The sequence below is a fragment of the Vanacampus margaritifer genome, chromosome 4 (assembly GCF_051991255.1).
Source record: "Vanacampus margaritifer isolate UIUO_Vmar chromosome 4, RoL_Vmar_1.0, whole genome shotgun sequence".
In the NCBI taxonomy this organism is placed as follows: domain Eukaryota; kingdom Metazoa; phylum Chordata; class Actinopteri; order Syngnathiformes; family Syngnathidae; genus Vanacampus; species Vanacampus margaritifer.
This window is the reverse complement of record NC_135435.1, coordinates 22,373,302-22,392,305: the sequence shown is the minus strand read 5'-3', so window position 1 is coordinate 22,392,305 and position 19,004 is coordinate 22,373,302. Positions and strand designations below refer to the sequence as shown.

Here is a 19,004-nt window from a genome sequence, read left to right as displayed (position 1 = left end):
TTTCTTTATTGCTTTCTAACAACATATTACATTGCTTTAGAGTAGTGAGCTAACACCAATTGTTGAAAGTCAGCTGTCAATAACTAGTTATAAAGCTTTTGTGTGTTTATAACAGAACACATGCAGTATATACAGTAAGTACCCTTATTGTAAATATATAATGAGCCAAAAAGCAAGATTAGCACTTTTTTTTTTTTTTGGAGTGTTTACCTCAGCAGAGGTCGAAAGCAGAGTCCTCATTACAGTCTATGCTGAGTGCACGGTTCCTGGAGGGAGGCCCAGTGGGTCTTACAAGCATGATGGGCTGGTCAATATGTTGGGGCCACATCCCAAAAGCGGAAGCCTCCCGGGAATGCAACACTCTTACTTTCTGCACAGCTCGCAACATTAGCCAGCCGTGTACTCTACTTGCTGTTCAGACTGATAATCTAGTTTCAAAACACTCTGAGCGATGATACTGCATACAGATACGCACACGAGTTGTATTTATATCTGCTTATCTACTAGTTGATCACGTCACTGTGTTGGATTTGCACTAAAAAACATAAGCTGTGTCCATCCTCGAATGCATTTGATACAAGACACACACTCAGCATGGACATTGGCTTTAAGGCTTATTGTTAGGTTAGTTCATTTGTTCCCAAAAACGTATGAATACGTTCTGTTTTAAATGTTTTAAGTGTCCCAAAGACAGATTTACATGTTATTTAATGTTTTTTTTTTTTTTTAATGCTAGAGCATACAGAAGGCTTTGATGCAGCCTCTCAACTGCAGAGAATGTTTGAGAAAATCATAGTTGTTACAAAAACGGTCAGCAGATGACAGTAGAGCAAAATGGATCAACCAGGGCCATGTTTAAAAAAAAAAAGCTTATTTACCCACACTTCTAAACAGATTTGTGAATAATGATAAAACGCAGCTATATTCTAACACTAGTTGCTGCAAAACGAAAAAACAGATAGAAATAGACTGAAGCCGCAAGAATCGAACCGTGAAGTGACGAGGGAACACTATTACCTAATTGACAAAATTTCAGGCACAAGCTCAGTGTTTAAAAAACACACAACATAAATGACAGAATACCTGAAATTCTCAGTCATCACTTTATGTTGTAGCAGAGTATAAGAGATCAACCAGGGCCATGTTGCAAAAAGCTCTTTCCCCCACTGTTTTAAACAGATTTGTGAATAATGATGAAACGTAGCTATATTCTTATGCTAATTGCTGCAAAACAGAAACAGATAGAAATATACTTTTTTTTCTGATGAAAGAAGAGACTCTAATATTTCTTTTGGTAGGTTCCATGTTTTTATAGCAATAGAACACACTATTCTGTAGGCCTTGCAAAAGCAATCAAAATCCAGTAAAACAGCCGGGTGTGAAGGGTGTTGCTTCAGTGAAAATGGCTGGGAGTGAATGAGTTAAAGCCTTTATTTACTCAAATGGATAACACACTTATTATATTTTCGGAAAAATGTAGCCGTCGTAGACGTGACGTTTAGCAGTTTAACAAAAAACAAAACAAAGAATGAATCCTTTGATGCTTTGAAAAGTCTTCTATGCTATGATACGCTGACATTGAAAACAAAAACAATTGAAATGCAGATAGTTTCTACAACTTTAAAGACTTGTCGTTCTAAAATTTGGGTGGATTTCCGAATCGTACGACCTTGGGGACATTCAACCTTCGTTATTTCCGTACTTCTGTTGACACAAACACAGACAAAGCACAGCAAAAATAATTCTGTCTGAAGGCATGACTTCAACCAGTAGTTTGAATTAAATCCCAAACAAAGCGTGTGATTCGGGGCTGACGAGATGGCAGGCTTGTTTTGTATTCAGCTCGGAAAACATTTAAGGCTTAAGGTGCCTTGTTCTTGTTGTCTTTTTTTCCCCCCGTAGAAAAGAGAACTGCGCTGGAGGCGCGACACCAAGCTTTAATTTAGGAATTTAATTTCCATACACAAAATGGGGTCAGGCGATGAGGAGCAAATTGACAAGACACAGCAGGCAGGTACTTGTCATTCTTCTTCTCAAATGGCTTTTAATGAGAAGCAGCCCTTTGGCCCAGTTTTTTGTGTTTTGGCTGAAAAAGCACTTTGATCGGTGTGTTGCCTGCGTTCGAGCGCCGACCCCCTCGACGAGTGCTCGGAGGCCTGTGAGATCTTAACACCATGAGACAAAACCAGAGAGCAACTCTCTTAAGACAAATTAGAATGCGGGGGAAAAAAACCTCAGCCATGGGAAGCATTAATGTTTCCCGTCAAATGGGTGAGGGGAATTGTTTACTTGGAGCAAGCTAACAAGCGCTCCTCAAGATACTGAGTCATTGTAGCGAGAAGTGCTAGCGCAGCGCATACTCCTTAATGCCCCGAAGCTCTTAAAGTGTGTAGCTCAAACAAAAAAAAATATGCCTTCATTGTACACATTTCGGTGCCCTGCGATTGTCCGCTGACCAGTTCAGGGTTGACCCTAATAAAGACAAGCACTATAAAAAAAAAAAAATGGATGACTGTACATAGCCGTCACCACACATTAGTAGACCTCATTTCAGCCAGCATCAAAGTTTTAACCTTGTCTTCTTGCAAAACTTTTTCTTGGAGGACAGTGGTAAGAGGAGTGTGTGAATAACATTCCCCAGAGGTTTCCCTGCAGCGGCAGGGTGGATTAGTGGTTAGCATGTCTGCCTAACAGTCAAGACGTGTTGGGTTTAAAAAAAAAAAAAAAGAAAAGCAATAGATGTGATTGTGAAACGCTGCATACTTTTAGGGTGACCACACATCCACGTTTAAATGTGACAGTCCCAAATTTTTTAAGCCTCGTGTGCCACATCCTTGTGGATTCCGGCAAATTGTTTGACTTTTACGGCAATTGTTTGGGCCATGTGTATGTCAATCACACAGTTGTAATAGCGATTCTTACGAAAAACCAATTAAATGTAAATAAATGTAACTCTTAAAATCCTTCCGAATTACTTTCACATTTGAATTCTCATTCTCAGCTTATCGCTAGCGTGTTTTCGTCATACCAGAACTAGAACTACTTCCTGCTTCCGTGTCTAAGAGTCATGGGAAATGTAGTCCTACTAGCCTAATGCTGCGGTCGCCGCACAGCCAGCTATTGGAGGTTGGATAACGGTGAGTGCATCGATGTGTTTAGCGCTGTTTAACTGTCAACCAAGATACCATTTAGCATGAGCTAACTGTCACCAGATTGACTAACGATTGAATTTGTTATTGATGAGAATTTATCGTATAATTGATTTTCAGAGAAATTGTAGTCTCGCAGTTTTTAATTTTGAAAATCTGGTCACCCTACAGACTCTAGGCGGTTTGGAAGTCCGCCTCACAGTTAGAAGATCTGAGTTCAAATTAACCTTGCCAGCAAGCTGAATTCTCACGGTATTTGTGAGTTCACAAACTCCGGAGAATACATCTTGTACCGCTCCCGCTGATACGTTTGCAACTGAGAAACCAAGAAACAACGATGGCGGGGGGGGAAACAAACAAACCTAACAGACAAACAGATGCTGCAATTAATTCTGTTCTCGCAAAATTACTCACCATTCCTTGTGAATGTTGAACAGCGAGAGGCGCTTTGTGCATTTTTTATCCGGCAAAGATGTTTGTGCTTGTTTTTCTCCCCCTAAGACGAGACCGAAGACGGTCATTTTCATCCGTCGCCTTGTTTGGTCAAAACAAACATGCAAAGATGCCGCATCTGCCAATCAGCTCGAAGTATCGTGCAGCAAGATCTGACGAGTTGAAGTTCCAGATTGATAATGTGAAGAAAACTTCTTTGAGTGAATCACAATTATCAATCTGGCTTGTGAGTTTAAGTTCAAATGTCTTTTGGAACACTGCATCACATGACTTAGCATGTTCTCACCATGCTTACCTGAGTTTTCGCCATATTCTGGCTTCCTCATACATTCCAAAAACATGCATACTTTAAATTGCCCGTAGGACTGAATACAAGTATGAATGCTAGACTGTCTACATGTACACTGTGTTTGCTGTAAAATGTGGAGTTGGACCCAATATTTTAGGGGGGAAATGTTCTTACCTACAGTAAGACAATCCACCCTCAAGTATACCGATCCAAGCAGCTGCCTCAAACAAGTTTGCAAGGAAATATTTGACAGTGAGTGCATATAGCATCTAAGCATTTATATGCATGCAGTTAATGATGTCTGACCTATATTCTCTTGAGTTTTAACGGGGAGATGGAACAGTACTCAAGTCACGGTACGTTCCATACTTGCTAGGGAATGAAGCTCCAGACCACGTTACGGGGAGAAAAACAATTTTAGCTGCGTCTCAATCTCCCAGTTGCTTATTGTGAGTGCTGGATGTAAACAGACTGTAAATTGATTTGGGTTTAGCTTTCAGTTCATGCTAAGGAAGTTCAGGTTTATTTCTCTCTGGTAATGCATGTGGACACCTCGACGATTCATTCTGCCATGCAGCCGTGGCTACAAATTGTCAGTTCTAACTAAGAAGCGAATTGCAAAAGGCAAGATCTTAATTAGATACCAATTTGTTTTTAGTTATTTAATTTGTTAGCATGAGTACACAATTATAAAACTTCTACGAAACTTGCTGTGATGAAAGGGCCAAATGTGTTTTGATCAACCAAATCTGGCTCAAAACAAACTTTGGAAACAAGTAAACAGCATTCGTCACTGGATGACCAACTACAGAGCGGGGCATTTTTTCATTGTCCTTATTAATAATGTTGAATATAGCCACGAGAATGTCTCTCACAGTGAGTCAGTGTTCAGCTCTGCCCTGCATATCGGAGGGAGGGCTTAGGTTGGAGCTTGAGAAGGAGAAGAAGAGTTCCCTGAAGATAGAAAGTGGCTCTTTGATTTTGGTATCCCCAAGGCTATTTCTGGGTTCGGAACAAATTTGGTTTGGGGCCGAGTGTGATGGTTTCAGCAGGGACCTTCTAAACGTGGAAACGTGTGGTAACTGGTGTCAGTCTCAAACAGGAGGTGCTAGCTAGCTGGCTGGCTGGCTTGCTGGCGAACAGAACGACTGATGCTGGGCCAGCTGTTTGAACAACAATGCCGGCATTTAGCGGACCGTCTGCACTTGGAGCAGATCAACTCATTTGACGAGATACCATTTTTTTGTATAAATCTCTTGATTTATGCTAACAGCTGCCAGTAGGATCATATGCCATTCAATTGAAATTAGTAAAAAAAACTAAATAGGAAACTCAATTTGGCTTAATGGAAATATATAACTTTTTTGCAACACTTATTTCAAGAAGAAGACCCTGTTTTAACAGGTGATAAGATAAGTATTTTAATACTTGCCAAAATAGAGATGATGCTGAGCATGTGCAGAATAGCTCTTTTGATGAGCTACGCTATTTTTTGTGCACAATAAAGCTTGTTGGCCAACTATGGAGGACCAAAACTGCCAAAATAAAAAAAAGAGAACAAAATGGCTAAATAAATAAATAAATGACTAAAAGTGAAAATAAAAATGGATATAAAAAAAATTAATAATATAATAATAATAAAATTCCAAAATTAATGGAAATGGAAATAAAACAACAACAATATATATTGTATCTCTCTAAATACATAAATAAGAGTAAAAATAAAAAAAATGATAAAAAATTTAATCCAAAAATATATGTCGAAATAAATACACAAATATATAAATAGAATTAAATATCAATCAATAAATAAAATCGCTCTGCTCTCACATTGATTTATTTCATGCTGCAGACGCTCTGTCAGATCGAAATGTTATTCAAATGAGGGGGCGGTCCTAATCTTTAAGATCGTGTACGTACTCGCACACACACCATGAACGAGCCTGACACAGATGTTGCAGTTACGCTTTGGGCCAGAGGTGGCGAGGTGGTCTCGAGTGAAAAAGGGACAAACTGCACAAAGATCCTTTAAATATCTTGAGGCAGGACTTTTTTTGGGAATCAAAATATGGTCAACTTAATTTGACTGTAATGAAAAAAAAACAAGACTAATGCTCACGTTTGTGTCATAAGTGAAATACATTCAGAGCTAAACATTTTAAAGAACCGCATGTCATATAATTCGAAAACTAGAAAAGCCATGTGCAACGTCAGCTGGCGAGGCTCCATCTCATTCGTCAAAGCGAATGCCTCAAATGTGACAAAGAAAATGGGTGGATAAAAAAAAAAAACATACTACAAAAAACTAAATACAATTGAATCAAACATGGACTGGAGTCTTGCGATCAATCGTGTTTGTGCTTCCTTTGTACGGTAAGATTATAAGATTAGATTTATGGAACACGGAGGGTGGGTAAAATGGCCGCAACTGCTGCCACTCGCAAATGAATAACTACGGCTAGTTTTTGATTCACGACACACTTCCAAAGATTAATTAAATAATCCCCACCCTGCACGGTGGCCATTCTCATTTATAAAGCGGCAGGGTCTAGCGTAATGACAACTATTGAGAAAACTAGCCTCAATCTATCCTGAGGCCTCCTGTCAAGGGGCAATGTCCTCCAATGTGCTGCATTCAGCCAGTGATAATTGCTCTTTCTTTATCGTCTTTTGACCTCATCTCATTTGGAGCTTTATTGTATTTGAGGAGTCCTGATTGCCTGCCCCGTGTTCATTTGTCTTGCGCCCAACACAGATGTGCTCCGTCGAATGCGTCTGCATAATGGCCGTCATAACAGTCCATCATCCCTGCCTCCTTCCCTACATTTTTTATTCTTTTTAAATGCTTCATCTTGCATATCTCGACTACCCCCACCCCCCCACTCGGTGCTTCATCACATTATTTCAATTTGCCAGCCTGGACGTGCCCGATAAAAAGTATTGTCTTCCATCAGATGCCATCTATTCTGCCGAAGTTAGTTGGAGCGAATATCTAAATGTCACAACGCAACATTCATGTAACGTTTCTTGTTTATCCTCTATCCAAGGTTGATGTTGCAACTCAATGACTGATTTCTCCAGCGGAGTCGCCTCTCCTGCCAGTGTGATTATTACAAATGGAGCGCTTTATCGTGGGGTATTACCGTCCAATGTCCTTCCTTTATGTCCTTCTCATTGGACTCGTCACAAAGACTGTCATGCGATTCACGACTACGAGGGGGCCGTATGTCACCCAAATTGACTTTCAACGACAGTCGCGGCGGAAAAACTTTCACAGGGCGTGAGATTTACTTAGACAGCAGCAACACCTTATAGTGAATATTAATGTCATGCAGAAAGCGCAAAGTAAGCATTTAGTTGTAAGAGATTACCGAGTTCTTTATCACGTACTGTACATGGTTAGGTCAAAAATAGCGAATACTTTGAATAGCAAAAGTCATCAAGTAATTTACATCAAACCCTTAAAAAGTTTAAAAAATGCCTATAGATGCCACACACACTTTTAAATTTGACAGTGACAAAACAGTGAAGAACTGAGTTTTTACGCAAATAACTCAAGGTTAAAAATAAGCAATCTGAAAATTTGAGCAAGAACAATGTAAAACAACCATCTGTTGATTATGTAAATCCGTAACAGAAGCATGCCCAAAAAATTATAATAAAACCCCCTGTCTCAAAGTGTTTTTGAGTGTTGGAAGTAAACTAGATGAGTCTTGGTTTCAGTAGTAGTTAGCATGTCTGCATCACATTGTGGTTTAAATCTAAGCTCAAAGTTGAATTTTATCCTAGAACAATTTAAGAAAAGTCTTACATTTTAGCAAACCAGGCCAATTGAACCTCAACATGAATTAATCAGTGGTTGAACTATGTCGTAAAATGCACGGTGCTTGCCTTTAAAGGTTCCACTGTAGCTTATATGTGCTACTAATTAATAGCGTTGATGGAATTTTTTTATAATTAGTACAACTAATGACAAAAAAAATACATCAAATCAATACTATCAGATGAAATCCACCATTCAGCAACATTTAGAAAACTGTTAAACAGCAAAGGGGTCAGAAGCAATCTACCCCAGGCACTATGAATCCAATATCGTGTTTCTTTCTGAATGTTGTAATCTCGCTTTGCCAGTGTCCTACTGTACAAAAAAAAAATGCTGCCCTAAGGACTTTTTGCCATAGTGTGAATTAACTGTGGTTCAACTTGACATAGTTTACATTACTTTTTCCTTTTTTTTTTTTTAAACAGGAAATTAGGACTCTGCACTCTATTTTGAGCCCAAAAGTATTAGTACGTGATTAATCAACATGCTATTCAACACAATCGACCAGCCTACTTAATGGAACGCTATCTAAAATTCCACACTAACTGTTGTAGCGAAGGCTTTCTTATTTGAAATCTTTGGAGACCGTGCTGGTTGCCAAGAATCAAATTTGAGTTTTCAACAGTCATCTAATTCAATAGCAAGGACAAAATTATAGTTTATATTCTCCTGCCAATCACTGATTTTTGGTCATTGTGACGGCTGCATTCTATTGTATTCTATTCAGCACGAGGCTATTATGTTATTGGCTTGTGCAGGATAGATTCAGCAGTCTATCCACAGCCATACGTTGTACTGTTGTACCAGCATATTCAAAAGAATGTTTGTACCAGAATCAGTATGAATGATGCGTCATTTACATTTTATGGTTGAAAACTGTTATTGCAACGACGGAAAGCCAACAGAGGACCTCGAGAGCCAAGGATGTTGTGGATACGTGGCACGCTTCCCATCGACGGGCTACTGGGGCGCACCAATGATTAATGTTTCATAGCAGATGACTCCGTAGGTTCGTCACAGAGCGCAGCTTGTAAGAGAATTAAGCTCTGCGGTTTGAACTTTGGAAAAATTTAGGGGGCACGCATTTGGCACGGGGCTTTTGCTAATGAGACTGATGAATTCTGGCAAACAAGAAGGCAAGACCCTCTCCGTGACCTCCTTTCAGACGATGAGGAGAGCAACCCCCTAAAGGGAAAAGGATGAGGTGAGGTCAAGGTCTGGCTAGAAGGAAAATGACGGAATTAAAATTGTATTTTGGTCTAATGTGAACCGCAGCCAAAATAGGTTATTTGTTGAGCCATGTTCCCAGATTTTTTGTTGATATTTGATCCATTAACAAATAAATTAGGTTTACATTATTTCATATGGGAATAATAGTTTTGAACAACTCAGAAATTAACCAGTAAGCGTAGTTACTAAAATTGCTTGTAGCTAAGAATTCATTAATATTAATTTTTAGTTTGGAACTGTACCAAGTTAAAATATCACCAGAGAATGATTGTGAGCCTTCACCCCTACCCTAGTTTGTGTTTTGTTTTTTTAAATGGTACACTCTAAAAACTGTTCGGTCAAAAGTAACCCAATTATGGATCAAAAATGAACCGATCCACTTTAGGGGTCAATTTGACCCAACTTTGAATCAATAAATGGCTCTTTTATTGTAAAACAAATCATAAATATTGGTTAGATCCTTTACTTGGGTCAAAAAATTGGATCATTTTGTATAAAACAACAAACTGACTCAAGTGGAGGATCAGTCCATTTTTTACCCATAGTTGGGTTCTTTTTGACCCAACAGTTTATTAGAGTGTATCTGTGTTTTTACTCCGAATCGTGTTTGATCAATAGGCAGGGCGCCGTCAAAAGATTTTTCTGAATGAATACACCTGCCAAAAATCCTTGTGTTCATATGTAAACTGTAATCTTTTCCACCTTGGGAGACTGTACACTCTAAAAACAGTCATGGGTCAAAAATGGACCGATCCTCCACTTGGGTCAATTTGACCCAATTTTGAGTCAAGAATTATTATTTTTTTGTCTAAAATAACTCATAAATATTGGTCAGATCCTTTACTTGAGTCAAAAAATAGGGTAATTTTGTATAAAACAACGCAGAAAGTTGGGTCAAATTGACCCATAAAGTGGATCGGTCCATTCTTGATCGGAACTGTTTTTAGAGTGTACCAAATTATTTTCTGTGAGGTCTTATTATAGTGATGAATAGATTTGCCTTGGCCCCATGTTATGTTAAAAGTGAAATAAAAATGGTCTGGACTTTGCTGAACCTTGAAATTCAATAAAAGTACAATGTACATTTGGAATTGCCTCTAAAATGTCTACAGAACATTTTGATTTCTCAGAGTTGATGTGCAAGGCTATTACAGCTGCAAGTTGTACCCCCCCCCCCCCACACACACACACACACACAAACACACACACAAATCGAAAGCTCATATTTTCATTCGTGTTGAGGCTCCGACTAAATGGTTTGATTGAAGGTTGGAATAAGAAATGAGTGCACATTGATAAAACGAGAAACAAGCAAAGTATGTTTTGCAGGCAGATTGCTTTGCTGAATGGAATATTGATGTTGTTGGAATGAAGAGATTTTTTTTATGTTTGCTTTGCTGCACGTGTTATTTTGAGCATGGAAAATTGCCCGAGTCAGGAAGGCAAAAGAAGAAACTGGAAAGGCCGCATTTGTACAGTGCAGCATGTGATCTGGAATGTCATCTTTTGACTCCCGAGAACGCCGCAGTTCCACCAGCTCCCTAAAGACCTACTGGGTAATAATCAGTCATTACTGCTCCCTCACCGAATTATTTATTTCATTGCTTTCACGTGGCAATTCATCATTTATTTACGTGACGGTTGTTATCTATTATGTTGTTCCCTTCACAAGACCAAGTATGGGCGATTTTTTACGCAACATTAGCCATCCAGCATCTGAGTGTGACTCTTGTGTTTCCTCGGCCAATCCGCAATTGCATGGTCGGTTAATTGCATGATATTGATACTGATAACATAGTGGCTAATAGGTGAAAATTGCAGTAGGTCAAGATAGCAATTGTGTGATAGTCGATCATTGGGAAGAAAATCATTGGCATCCATCACGATATCTATGTAAAGCCAAGAGCCAAGAACATTCTGTATAAAAAACACTGAACATGAAACTACAGAATACGGTGAATTTACGCTAAGCAGAGGTTGCCTTTTTTATGGGGTGGGATTTATGTCTCTATTAAGCCATTACATGTAAAAGATGAAGAAGAATGCCAAAGAAGAAGAAGAGTCATGGGAACTAGCTTTTGGTTTCCACTACAAGGATTTACTGCACCAAACGAGCATTAACCTACCAGGATTGTACCTTTGACTACATTGATTGCGATGCAAGATTCTGGTTTAGGGAAGCCATTTTGAACTAAAAAGAAAAACTTCAATGTAGTTATTAAGAGTATGTTTTGTCGGGCTCGTCTGCTACAGGAGGCAGAGCGAGCTCCGTTCAGATTAATTTCTCAACACAGCCTATAATCAACAATTCATGCTTCAGGTGTTTACTTTTCTTGTACTACCTAACACAATGGGTTCGAGTACTCCGTTTTCTGGGGAACTCTGGATGACTGAATGACACAGTTGAACAATGTTCCGAGTTTCCGAACAGTCTGAGTGATGATCATGGTCTTAGTAGAACAAAAAGTCATGAAATAGTGAGGTAAACCTGCACAACACGCAGTGATAGACTGAAGCCGCAAGAATCGAACCGTGAAGTGGCGAGGGAACACTATTACCTAATTGACAATTTTTCAGGCACAAGCTCAGTGTTTAAAAAAACACACAACATAAATGACAGAATACCAGAAATTCTCAGTCATCATTTTATGTTGTAGCAGAGTATAAGAGATCAGCCAGGGCCATGTTGCAAAAAGCTCTTTCCCCCACTGTTTTAAACAGATTTGTGAATAATGATGAAACGTAGCTATACTCTTATGCTAATTGCTGCAAAACAGAAACAGATAGAAATATACTTTTTTTTCCTGATGAAAGAAGAGACTATAATGTTTCATTTGGTAGGTCCATGTTTTTATAGCAATAGAACACAATATTCTGTGGCCCTTGCAAAATCAGTCAAAATCCAGTAAAAAAAAGTGGGAGTGAATGAGTTAAAGCCTTTATTTACTCAAATGGATAACACACTTATTATATTTTCGGAAAAATGTAGCCGTCTATTCGAGACATGACGTTTAGCAGTTTAACGAAAAACAAAACAAAGAATGAATCCTTTGATGCTTTGAAAAGTCTTCTATGCTATGATACGCTGACATTGAAAACAAAAACAATTGAAATGCAGATAGTTTCTACAACTTTAAAGACTTGTCGTTCTAAAATTTGGGTGGATTTCCGAATCGTACGACCTTGGGGACATTCAACCTTCGTTATTTCCGTACATCTGTTGACACAAACACAGACAAAGCACAGCAAAAATAATTCTGCAATAGAACACGCTATTCTGTGGCCCTTGCAAAATCTGTCAAAATCCAGTAAAACAACCGGGAGCGAAGGGTGTTGCTTCAGTGAAAATGGCTGTGAGTGAATGAGTTAAGAAGAAGGCAAAATCGGAAGCAGCGTAGTAAGCAGCTCAATTGATTGTGATTTGTGAAAAATGATTCACTCGGAATGTGGACACTGCTTTTCACAGTTTCTGCTTGTACTGCTACACTTGGTCTATATCCGTAAGCTTCCAGAGGTGAACAAAAGCAGAGGATAATTGAGGATGCAACACATCGAGATATTTTCCCCCACTACAAGCGGCTAATATGAAGCCCAGCTGTCTATATGTGATTGAGACATTCTTGCAAAGTTACGTTCGAGTCATCGTGCTCCCTTAATGGGCGTTGAGACGAGAATGGTAATAGGCGTCAGGGGCTGGCAGTGGCACAAGGCGCGTGTTTGTTCATAAATATCTCCGGCCGGCATTACTCCACTTGCTGTAGCACCATAATCGTCAATCACGGCCGCTCCGTCCCACTTTAGAGGAGGCTCGCTGTGAGCCGTGCCCTTGCGCCTCCGAGTACATAAGAGGTGGGAGTCTGAAAGAATGTGTGCAAAGGGATTGTGATGTGATGGCCTGGCAGCTTGGAAAAATCTATTTAAAACCTCCCTGCCTTGTCTTTTGGACATTCAGTGCACCAGCATGGCCCTTTACAGCATGTTTAAAGCATGTTTCCCTTCCTCCGCTTCCCTGGGAACAGGTGGGAGGTTAATAACTGGAAGGACACGAGATGGGTTTAGCGGAGCTTCCATTCGTCTCTGTCTCCCCGGCTGCTGTTATCGCTCTCTTTAGGAGGAGCTGAACAAGACGGGCTCATAGCTAGGGGGAAGATCCGGAAGAGATGACGAGAGCCATTGTGTACTCTCGGCTTCGATTATCAGACACAAGACACATTTTTGTCTTCCACCTAGCGCCATCACTTCAAGTTGCTCAACCCGATAAATGCCAAACAATCTCTCTGTTGCTGACTCCTTTTCAAAAATCCTTGACACGCTGCATTTGCAAAAGTACAGGAATCTGGTTGATCCTGAACAAAATGCTTACATAACTGTTGCGGTGCTAAGTGTTGGATCTTATCTAAGCCCTTTTTCCTCTCACAGCGAGGCTTTGCTGCTTCTCATCGGGTTTTCGAACCAAGTTTACCCCCCCCCCCCCCCTTAACTTAAACACTCGAGTAGTGTTAGTAATTGCCTCATCTTTGATGAGGAGAACGGCACCCTCACTGCGGTACTAATCAACAATATCCTCCTGCTGCACAACAAAAAAGTCAGCTCCCGCGTTCAAATCTTAATCACAATCTCCACACTTTGAGGGGAATGTTACGCTTAATTAAATGAACTCTTCCTTGGCAGCACACCCACTTAGAACCCACTTTCTCCCACAACCTCTCAAAGCCCTAAAGCCGAACATGTGTGTAATTGTCAAGCTCACCTCCCGAAGTTCCTTGGCCACATCCTTGAGCTCTCTGAGAATTCCTTCCAGCTGGTCGATCACCATCTTCATGTGGCTGCGGATGAGTTCTCTCGGGCTGGGGGTCTCAGAGGTGTCCCGGGCCGGAGCTCTGCTGAGGGACATCCTTTACAAGGTGACGTGGGGCCAGTGGCCAACAGGCTGAGGGCGTGGGGGAGCCGAGTCGGGGTCCATGTCTTTGGCTACGAGGAGCCTCAGTGCTACTGATCCGAACAGGGGCCCCGGCCACGCAGGGAGACCTCAACATCTTAAAAGCACCTGGACGACCAAAACACCTTTCCTTGCCCGCACGCTCGGCACAGGGTCACTCTCTGGCAGCCATGCCGTCCGTCCGAAAATGGGGACAAAGTGAGCGCAGGAGAAGTCAAACACGATAAATCCATGGAAAATTGAAGAGGGAAAAAAAACTGGAAAAAAACATGTGCCGAAGCTGGAATAAAAAAAATCTTACATAATCACACTGAGCCAACTCATCTGATGTGTCAGTGTGTACAATTCAAATGGTTCTAGAGATGCTATTTAAAACGCTGTTCTATACTTGGGAAAGAGCTTTTCCCTCTTGCACTTGAAAAACATAGTCATGCTACCATTACAAAAGTCGATACATACCCACTCTCCTATGGAGATAGAAAAATACAACTCCCCCAATTAGTGTCTTTTATGGATTTTGTAAGGGAGCTTAATGTTGGTTACAGGAAAAAAAGTGGATATTCCTTTCTTCGACGTCAGAGGTCATGTCAAAATAAACTTGAGATCTCCATTTCTTTGCAGATGATAACTTAATAATGACGTATTTCAGTTGTTGTCTGGGAGAAGGTAAATGTCCTGTTGGAGGTCTTTTCCTAGAGAATCCAATCCCTCTTCCCAAAAGAAGGATTTATTCCAGGTGGCGTAGGATCAGGATGAATTAATTCCTGACCCTACGATACGTGACTCGTGGTGAAAACTGGTTAAAAAAAAATCACATGGATGAGACACAGTTACGGGAGACTCTGGGGCAAAGGAGCGACTTCTTTGAGAATCTGGGTGGCACTTGATGCCAACGGCAGTCCACAGGGGTGTCCCCCCCCCTCCAACACATAAAAACCCAAAAGAGCAAAAAGAGAAAGTGACTCTCCTCTATCTCCCTCAGTTGTTGCTAAGGGAACCGGGTCTGCCTCCCCTTGCAGTGATTGGATAATTATTTTACTTCTTATCCGTGTGGTTTCCTATGCGGACTCTTCTTTCAGAGAGGCAAGAAGCTCACCGCCATCCAACAGGATGGGTTAAATCCAAGAAAAGATTCCCGGCGGAGCCCCGGAGAATGAGCAAGGGGAAGCGCTTCCCACCAGATCCGGGGCAACGCCGCTGCCACGGGGCGCGCCGTCCAACCGCACATGACACCTGGAGAGACAGGGATGGAGGGTGGGGATAAACAATCACTTATTCTCTCACTCTCTCTCAGCACATTCAACATGCGATAGAGTGAACAGGACAAAAAGCGGAAGGGATTAACTAGAAGCTGGTGTCAGAAAGCATCATCACACATGTACCCACACACACACACACACACAGACTTACCTTTTCCGCACATCACGTTACTGTTGCTGTGCCCGGAGCAAACTGTCCATGCACATCCTTGGCATTCAGAGCCACACACAACCTCTCTTCTTCTTCTTCTTCTTCTTCTCTCTTGCACACTTTCTCAACCACTCTCTCTCTCACACAGTTCCCTCCCTCCCCCTACTTACTGTCTTGACAGAGAGAAGCCTCTATCAGCAGGGGTCTTTCACTCTCAGGCTCATCAGGAAGAGGGAGATGAGGCTGTGTGGAGGACGGGCAGGAGGAGGCGAGAGAGAGCAATCGGCAGTCTGTTGACGGAGCCCGAAGTGGCCAGAGAAGACGCCGCCGCCTCCGATGCTGTCAGCGCCGCTGCGAGCGTCACTCCAATAACCGAGCCACTGAAAACGAGCCACCCGTCATCCCCCGCTGGCGTTCGCCTGCCGTCGCGAGGCAGCCGACAGACGGGGCAAAAGCTGCGAAAAAAAGGGGAGCTGCGCGCAGATGACAGCTTCTCCTCGCTCGTCTATCCGCCTCGTCTCATCGCTCTGACCACCAAGACCCCCACCTCGAACACCCTAGTCTCTCTCTCTCGCTCTCTCTCTTTCAGTCACTCTCTCCCCCCGCCTTCTGTCACGCTTGCTCTTTCTACCGTCTCTCTGCCCCCTGCACACTAGCCGTGTCCTCTCTGGCTGCCGGATGAAGGCAAGCTGATGCCAGAGTTTATCATGTGGCTCAGACTCCTGCCAGCACCACTCGGCTCTTCGCTTCCACTCAGTGGAGGAGGAGTCTGGTGCTTTTAAAGGCGCAGATCTTACACCCTCGCACCTCTACCTGGCTCCTCTTTTGCCGGCATCTGAAGCTTGCCGTGGAAGTTTTCTTTCTGTCTCCTGAATAGATCGGGATGAAGTCACACTGCAAGGCCTGGCGGGCACAATGTGTCGGGTGTGCAAAAGGCAGGTTCATGTTTGAGTACCTCACCTGGGAGACAAAATGTCCTCTTGATTAGAAAGTTTAACTTTCGCATCCTATGATCCACTACTACTGTTGTGGCAGTTTTATAGCGTATGTAGAGTGTTGCTTTACTAGACTTCCTTTACTACTAGGCTAGGTAATCTCAAGAAGGAGGATCTCCAAAATACATTGGTATACAAGATTGGTTGGTGTTTGTATACCTGGTAGAGATACACTTAAGTCAATCCGCAATAAGGCGGCCTAGTGTGTAAATCTTGGCTCGGACCTTTCTGTGTTGAGTTCCTATTTCTCTCCTTGCTTGGATGTCACCGGGTAGTCTGGTTTTCCGCCACATTCCAAAACCATGCGCACTTGGCTAATCGAATGTTATGATTGGTGTCCTGTCTGACTTGTAAGGTTTTGTTTGCACCTGTACTCGTCATCCTGTTCCCTTGTGTCAGCCAATCATCTCCCCCAGCCACTTGTGTCAGCCAGGTGTCTCTCGTTGTCTCGTCAGTTGGCTTGTATTTAGTTCCCTGGTTTTGTTCAGTCTTTGTTGCATCATTGTGGCTGTCACCACTGGTGTTTTGTTGTTACTTTGATTTGTGGTCTTTTCAGATCTTTGTTGGTTTTGTTCACCCAGTACACCTGTTAGTGTTTTTAGTTAAATAAATCGTTTTCAGTATAACATGCTTCCCTGCCGTGGTTCTCCTGCCTCCCTGCATTTGGGTCCTCCAACCCCACCGTGAAGGCTCTTCTGTCAGCAATTCTCACTTGAATTGGGATAAAGACTTTCTACATCAGGACATTTAGTGGTCTCAAGGTCCAGAGTACATAAAATCATTGCTTACAAGGCGGGTTGGTCTTTGATTACCCCATCCTGGAGACTGCCAATGTCCTCCTCATTAGAAAGTTTTAGTCTCGCCAACACTCCTTTTTACCTGTTGTAGATGAAGACTTCCAGTACTGCCAGGAATGGCAGAGGGTACCCAAAATAATTGATATACAAAGAAGCTTTGTGTTTGAGGAGCTTGGAGATAGAAAAGTCTGCGTCTTCACAATCTAGTACGGCACTAAACTTGTGCTTTGAGCATCAGTTGAGGTTCCTTTGTATTTTCAGTAGGTACTCCGGTTCCCTCCAAAATCACTACCTGCTTAGACCATGTTTTCTCTCAGGATGAGGTCTTCCTACCCAGCCAGGCGCGGGGCTATCAAGACGCAGCTTGCCTCACATCTCTGCTATTGAAGGCAGGTTTTGTGTTGGGTCTTCTTGATAAGTTTTCACTCTGCATGGATGCTCTAGAGGCTACTGTTAAAAAAACGTTTTTTGTTTTTTTTTTTTATTGTTCATTCGATTTGACATCATCATTGCTCTCCTTTTTTAAAAAAAATTAATTAAAAAAAAAATTGTTTTTTTTTCTCTTTTTTTTTTCTTTTTTCTTTTATTTTTTAAATATATATACATATATATACATATACACACACACACATATATATATATATATATATATATATATATATATATATATATATATATATATATATATATATATATATATACACACTTTTTTTTTTAATGTGGGTGAGTATGTGCGTGCGTGTGTGTATTCATCAGTTCACCTAAAGCCCATTAAAAAAAAAATCCCATACTAATAATATAATATAATAATAAATTGCCAAATGCAGAAACATCAATGTAAGTTATCACGATGTAGTGGCTTGAAAAAAGCTTTCTAACGGCTATTCCAATTAAGGAGGAGTTTGTCCGTTCTCCTTGCATTCATGTTGGGTTTTCACCGGATACTCTAGTTTTAGGTACATGTCGTCTAAGTTATTTCGAGTGGGTTGGCAAGACACACCGTGGTTTCATGTCCTGGCTGTTTCGACTGCATGACCAGACTGGAGGATACGCCTGCTACAATTTAGCCCACAGGGGATCCTCGACTTACATTAGAGTTCTGCTCCTATGAAACTTGTAACCAGAAGTTTGACATAAATTGGAACAGACTCTAGCGGACATTATGTTAACACAGTAGTGAAGTCAATAAGAAACGGTTACAAAAATTAAAAGAATTCCTTAACTTTGCGACTGTGGTTGGCTTCCACAATTGTATGGTAGAGAATGTCAAGTGCTGCCTGGTGACCAGTCCAAGGCTGTACCCCACCTCTCGCCCAAGGTCAACTAGCATTGACTCCAAAATCATAGGTGACCCTGAAAGAGATTAGCAGTTTGCAAATGGATGGATAGAACATCCAATAATAACTTCTAGCAAAATAAATGCTCCTTTCCAGTGGCCTTTTTGGGTTTGTTTGTTAGATAACCGAGCAGAACAGCCAGAGGCTGTGTGCATTCCTTAGCATAATTGTAAAGTGGGATTCAGGTTATGTGGATTTTCTATGCAGATTAGTTTGGTCTGGTGTCCTAGAATCGCAGATGCTGTGCTGATGCAGAAAGGTTAATTGGAGGGGATTGAATATTTTGCAATCAATCAAATCCCTATGTATCTTTCCTTTGACTATTAAATAACGAAGAGATCCTCACCAAAAAAACAAACTTACATTCAAAGTTAGGTTTGTTAAATACATACAAAGAGTGTGATCTATGAAGTATTGGTTTTCGAGTGTAACATTGCAGACAGGCTGCTCATGTGACTGCGAGAAACAGATGTCCTTGAGCATTTTTTTCCTCCACCTTCACAGCATCAAACGAGGAGGCTCCGTTCTTTGGCACTTTTTATGACAACCGTTTTCTTTTTGCTCGACATTGCAAAACCTTTT

General features: G+C 41.3%; 1 protein-coding gene across 2 annotated transcripts in view; it reads right to left on the bottom strand.

Annotated features, from left to right (window-relative positions):
• Positions 1–16,159, bottom strand: part of insyn1 (inhibitory synaptic factor 1) — a 77,951-nt gene extending 61,792 nt beyond the window's left edge. Inside the window, exons 1-2 of one of the 2 annotated variants that reach the window (XM_077564866.1) lie at positions 15,464–16,159; positions 13,695–15,116 (exon numbers count right to left, since the gene is read on the bottom strand). In XM_077564866.1, the coding sequence (XP_077420992.1) occupies positions 13,695–13,838 (144 nt within the window). In that variant the 5' untranslated portion in view covers positions 13,839–15,116; positions 15,464–16,159. The other variant, XM_077564867.1, reaches the window with a different exon arrangement.
• Positions 16,160–19,004: the final 2,845 nt, after the last annotated feature.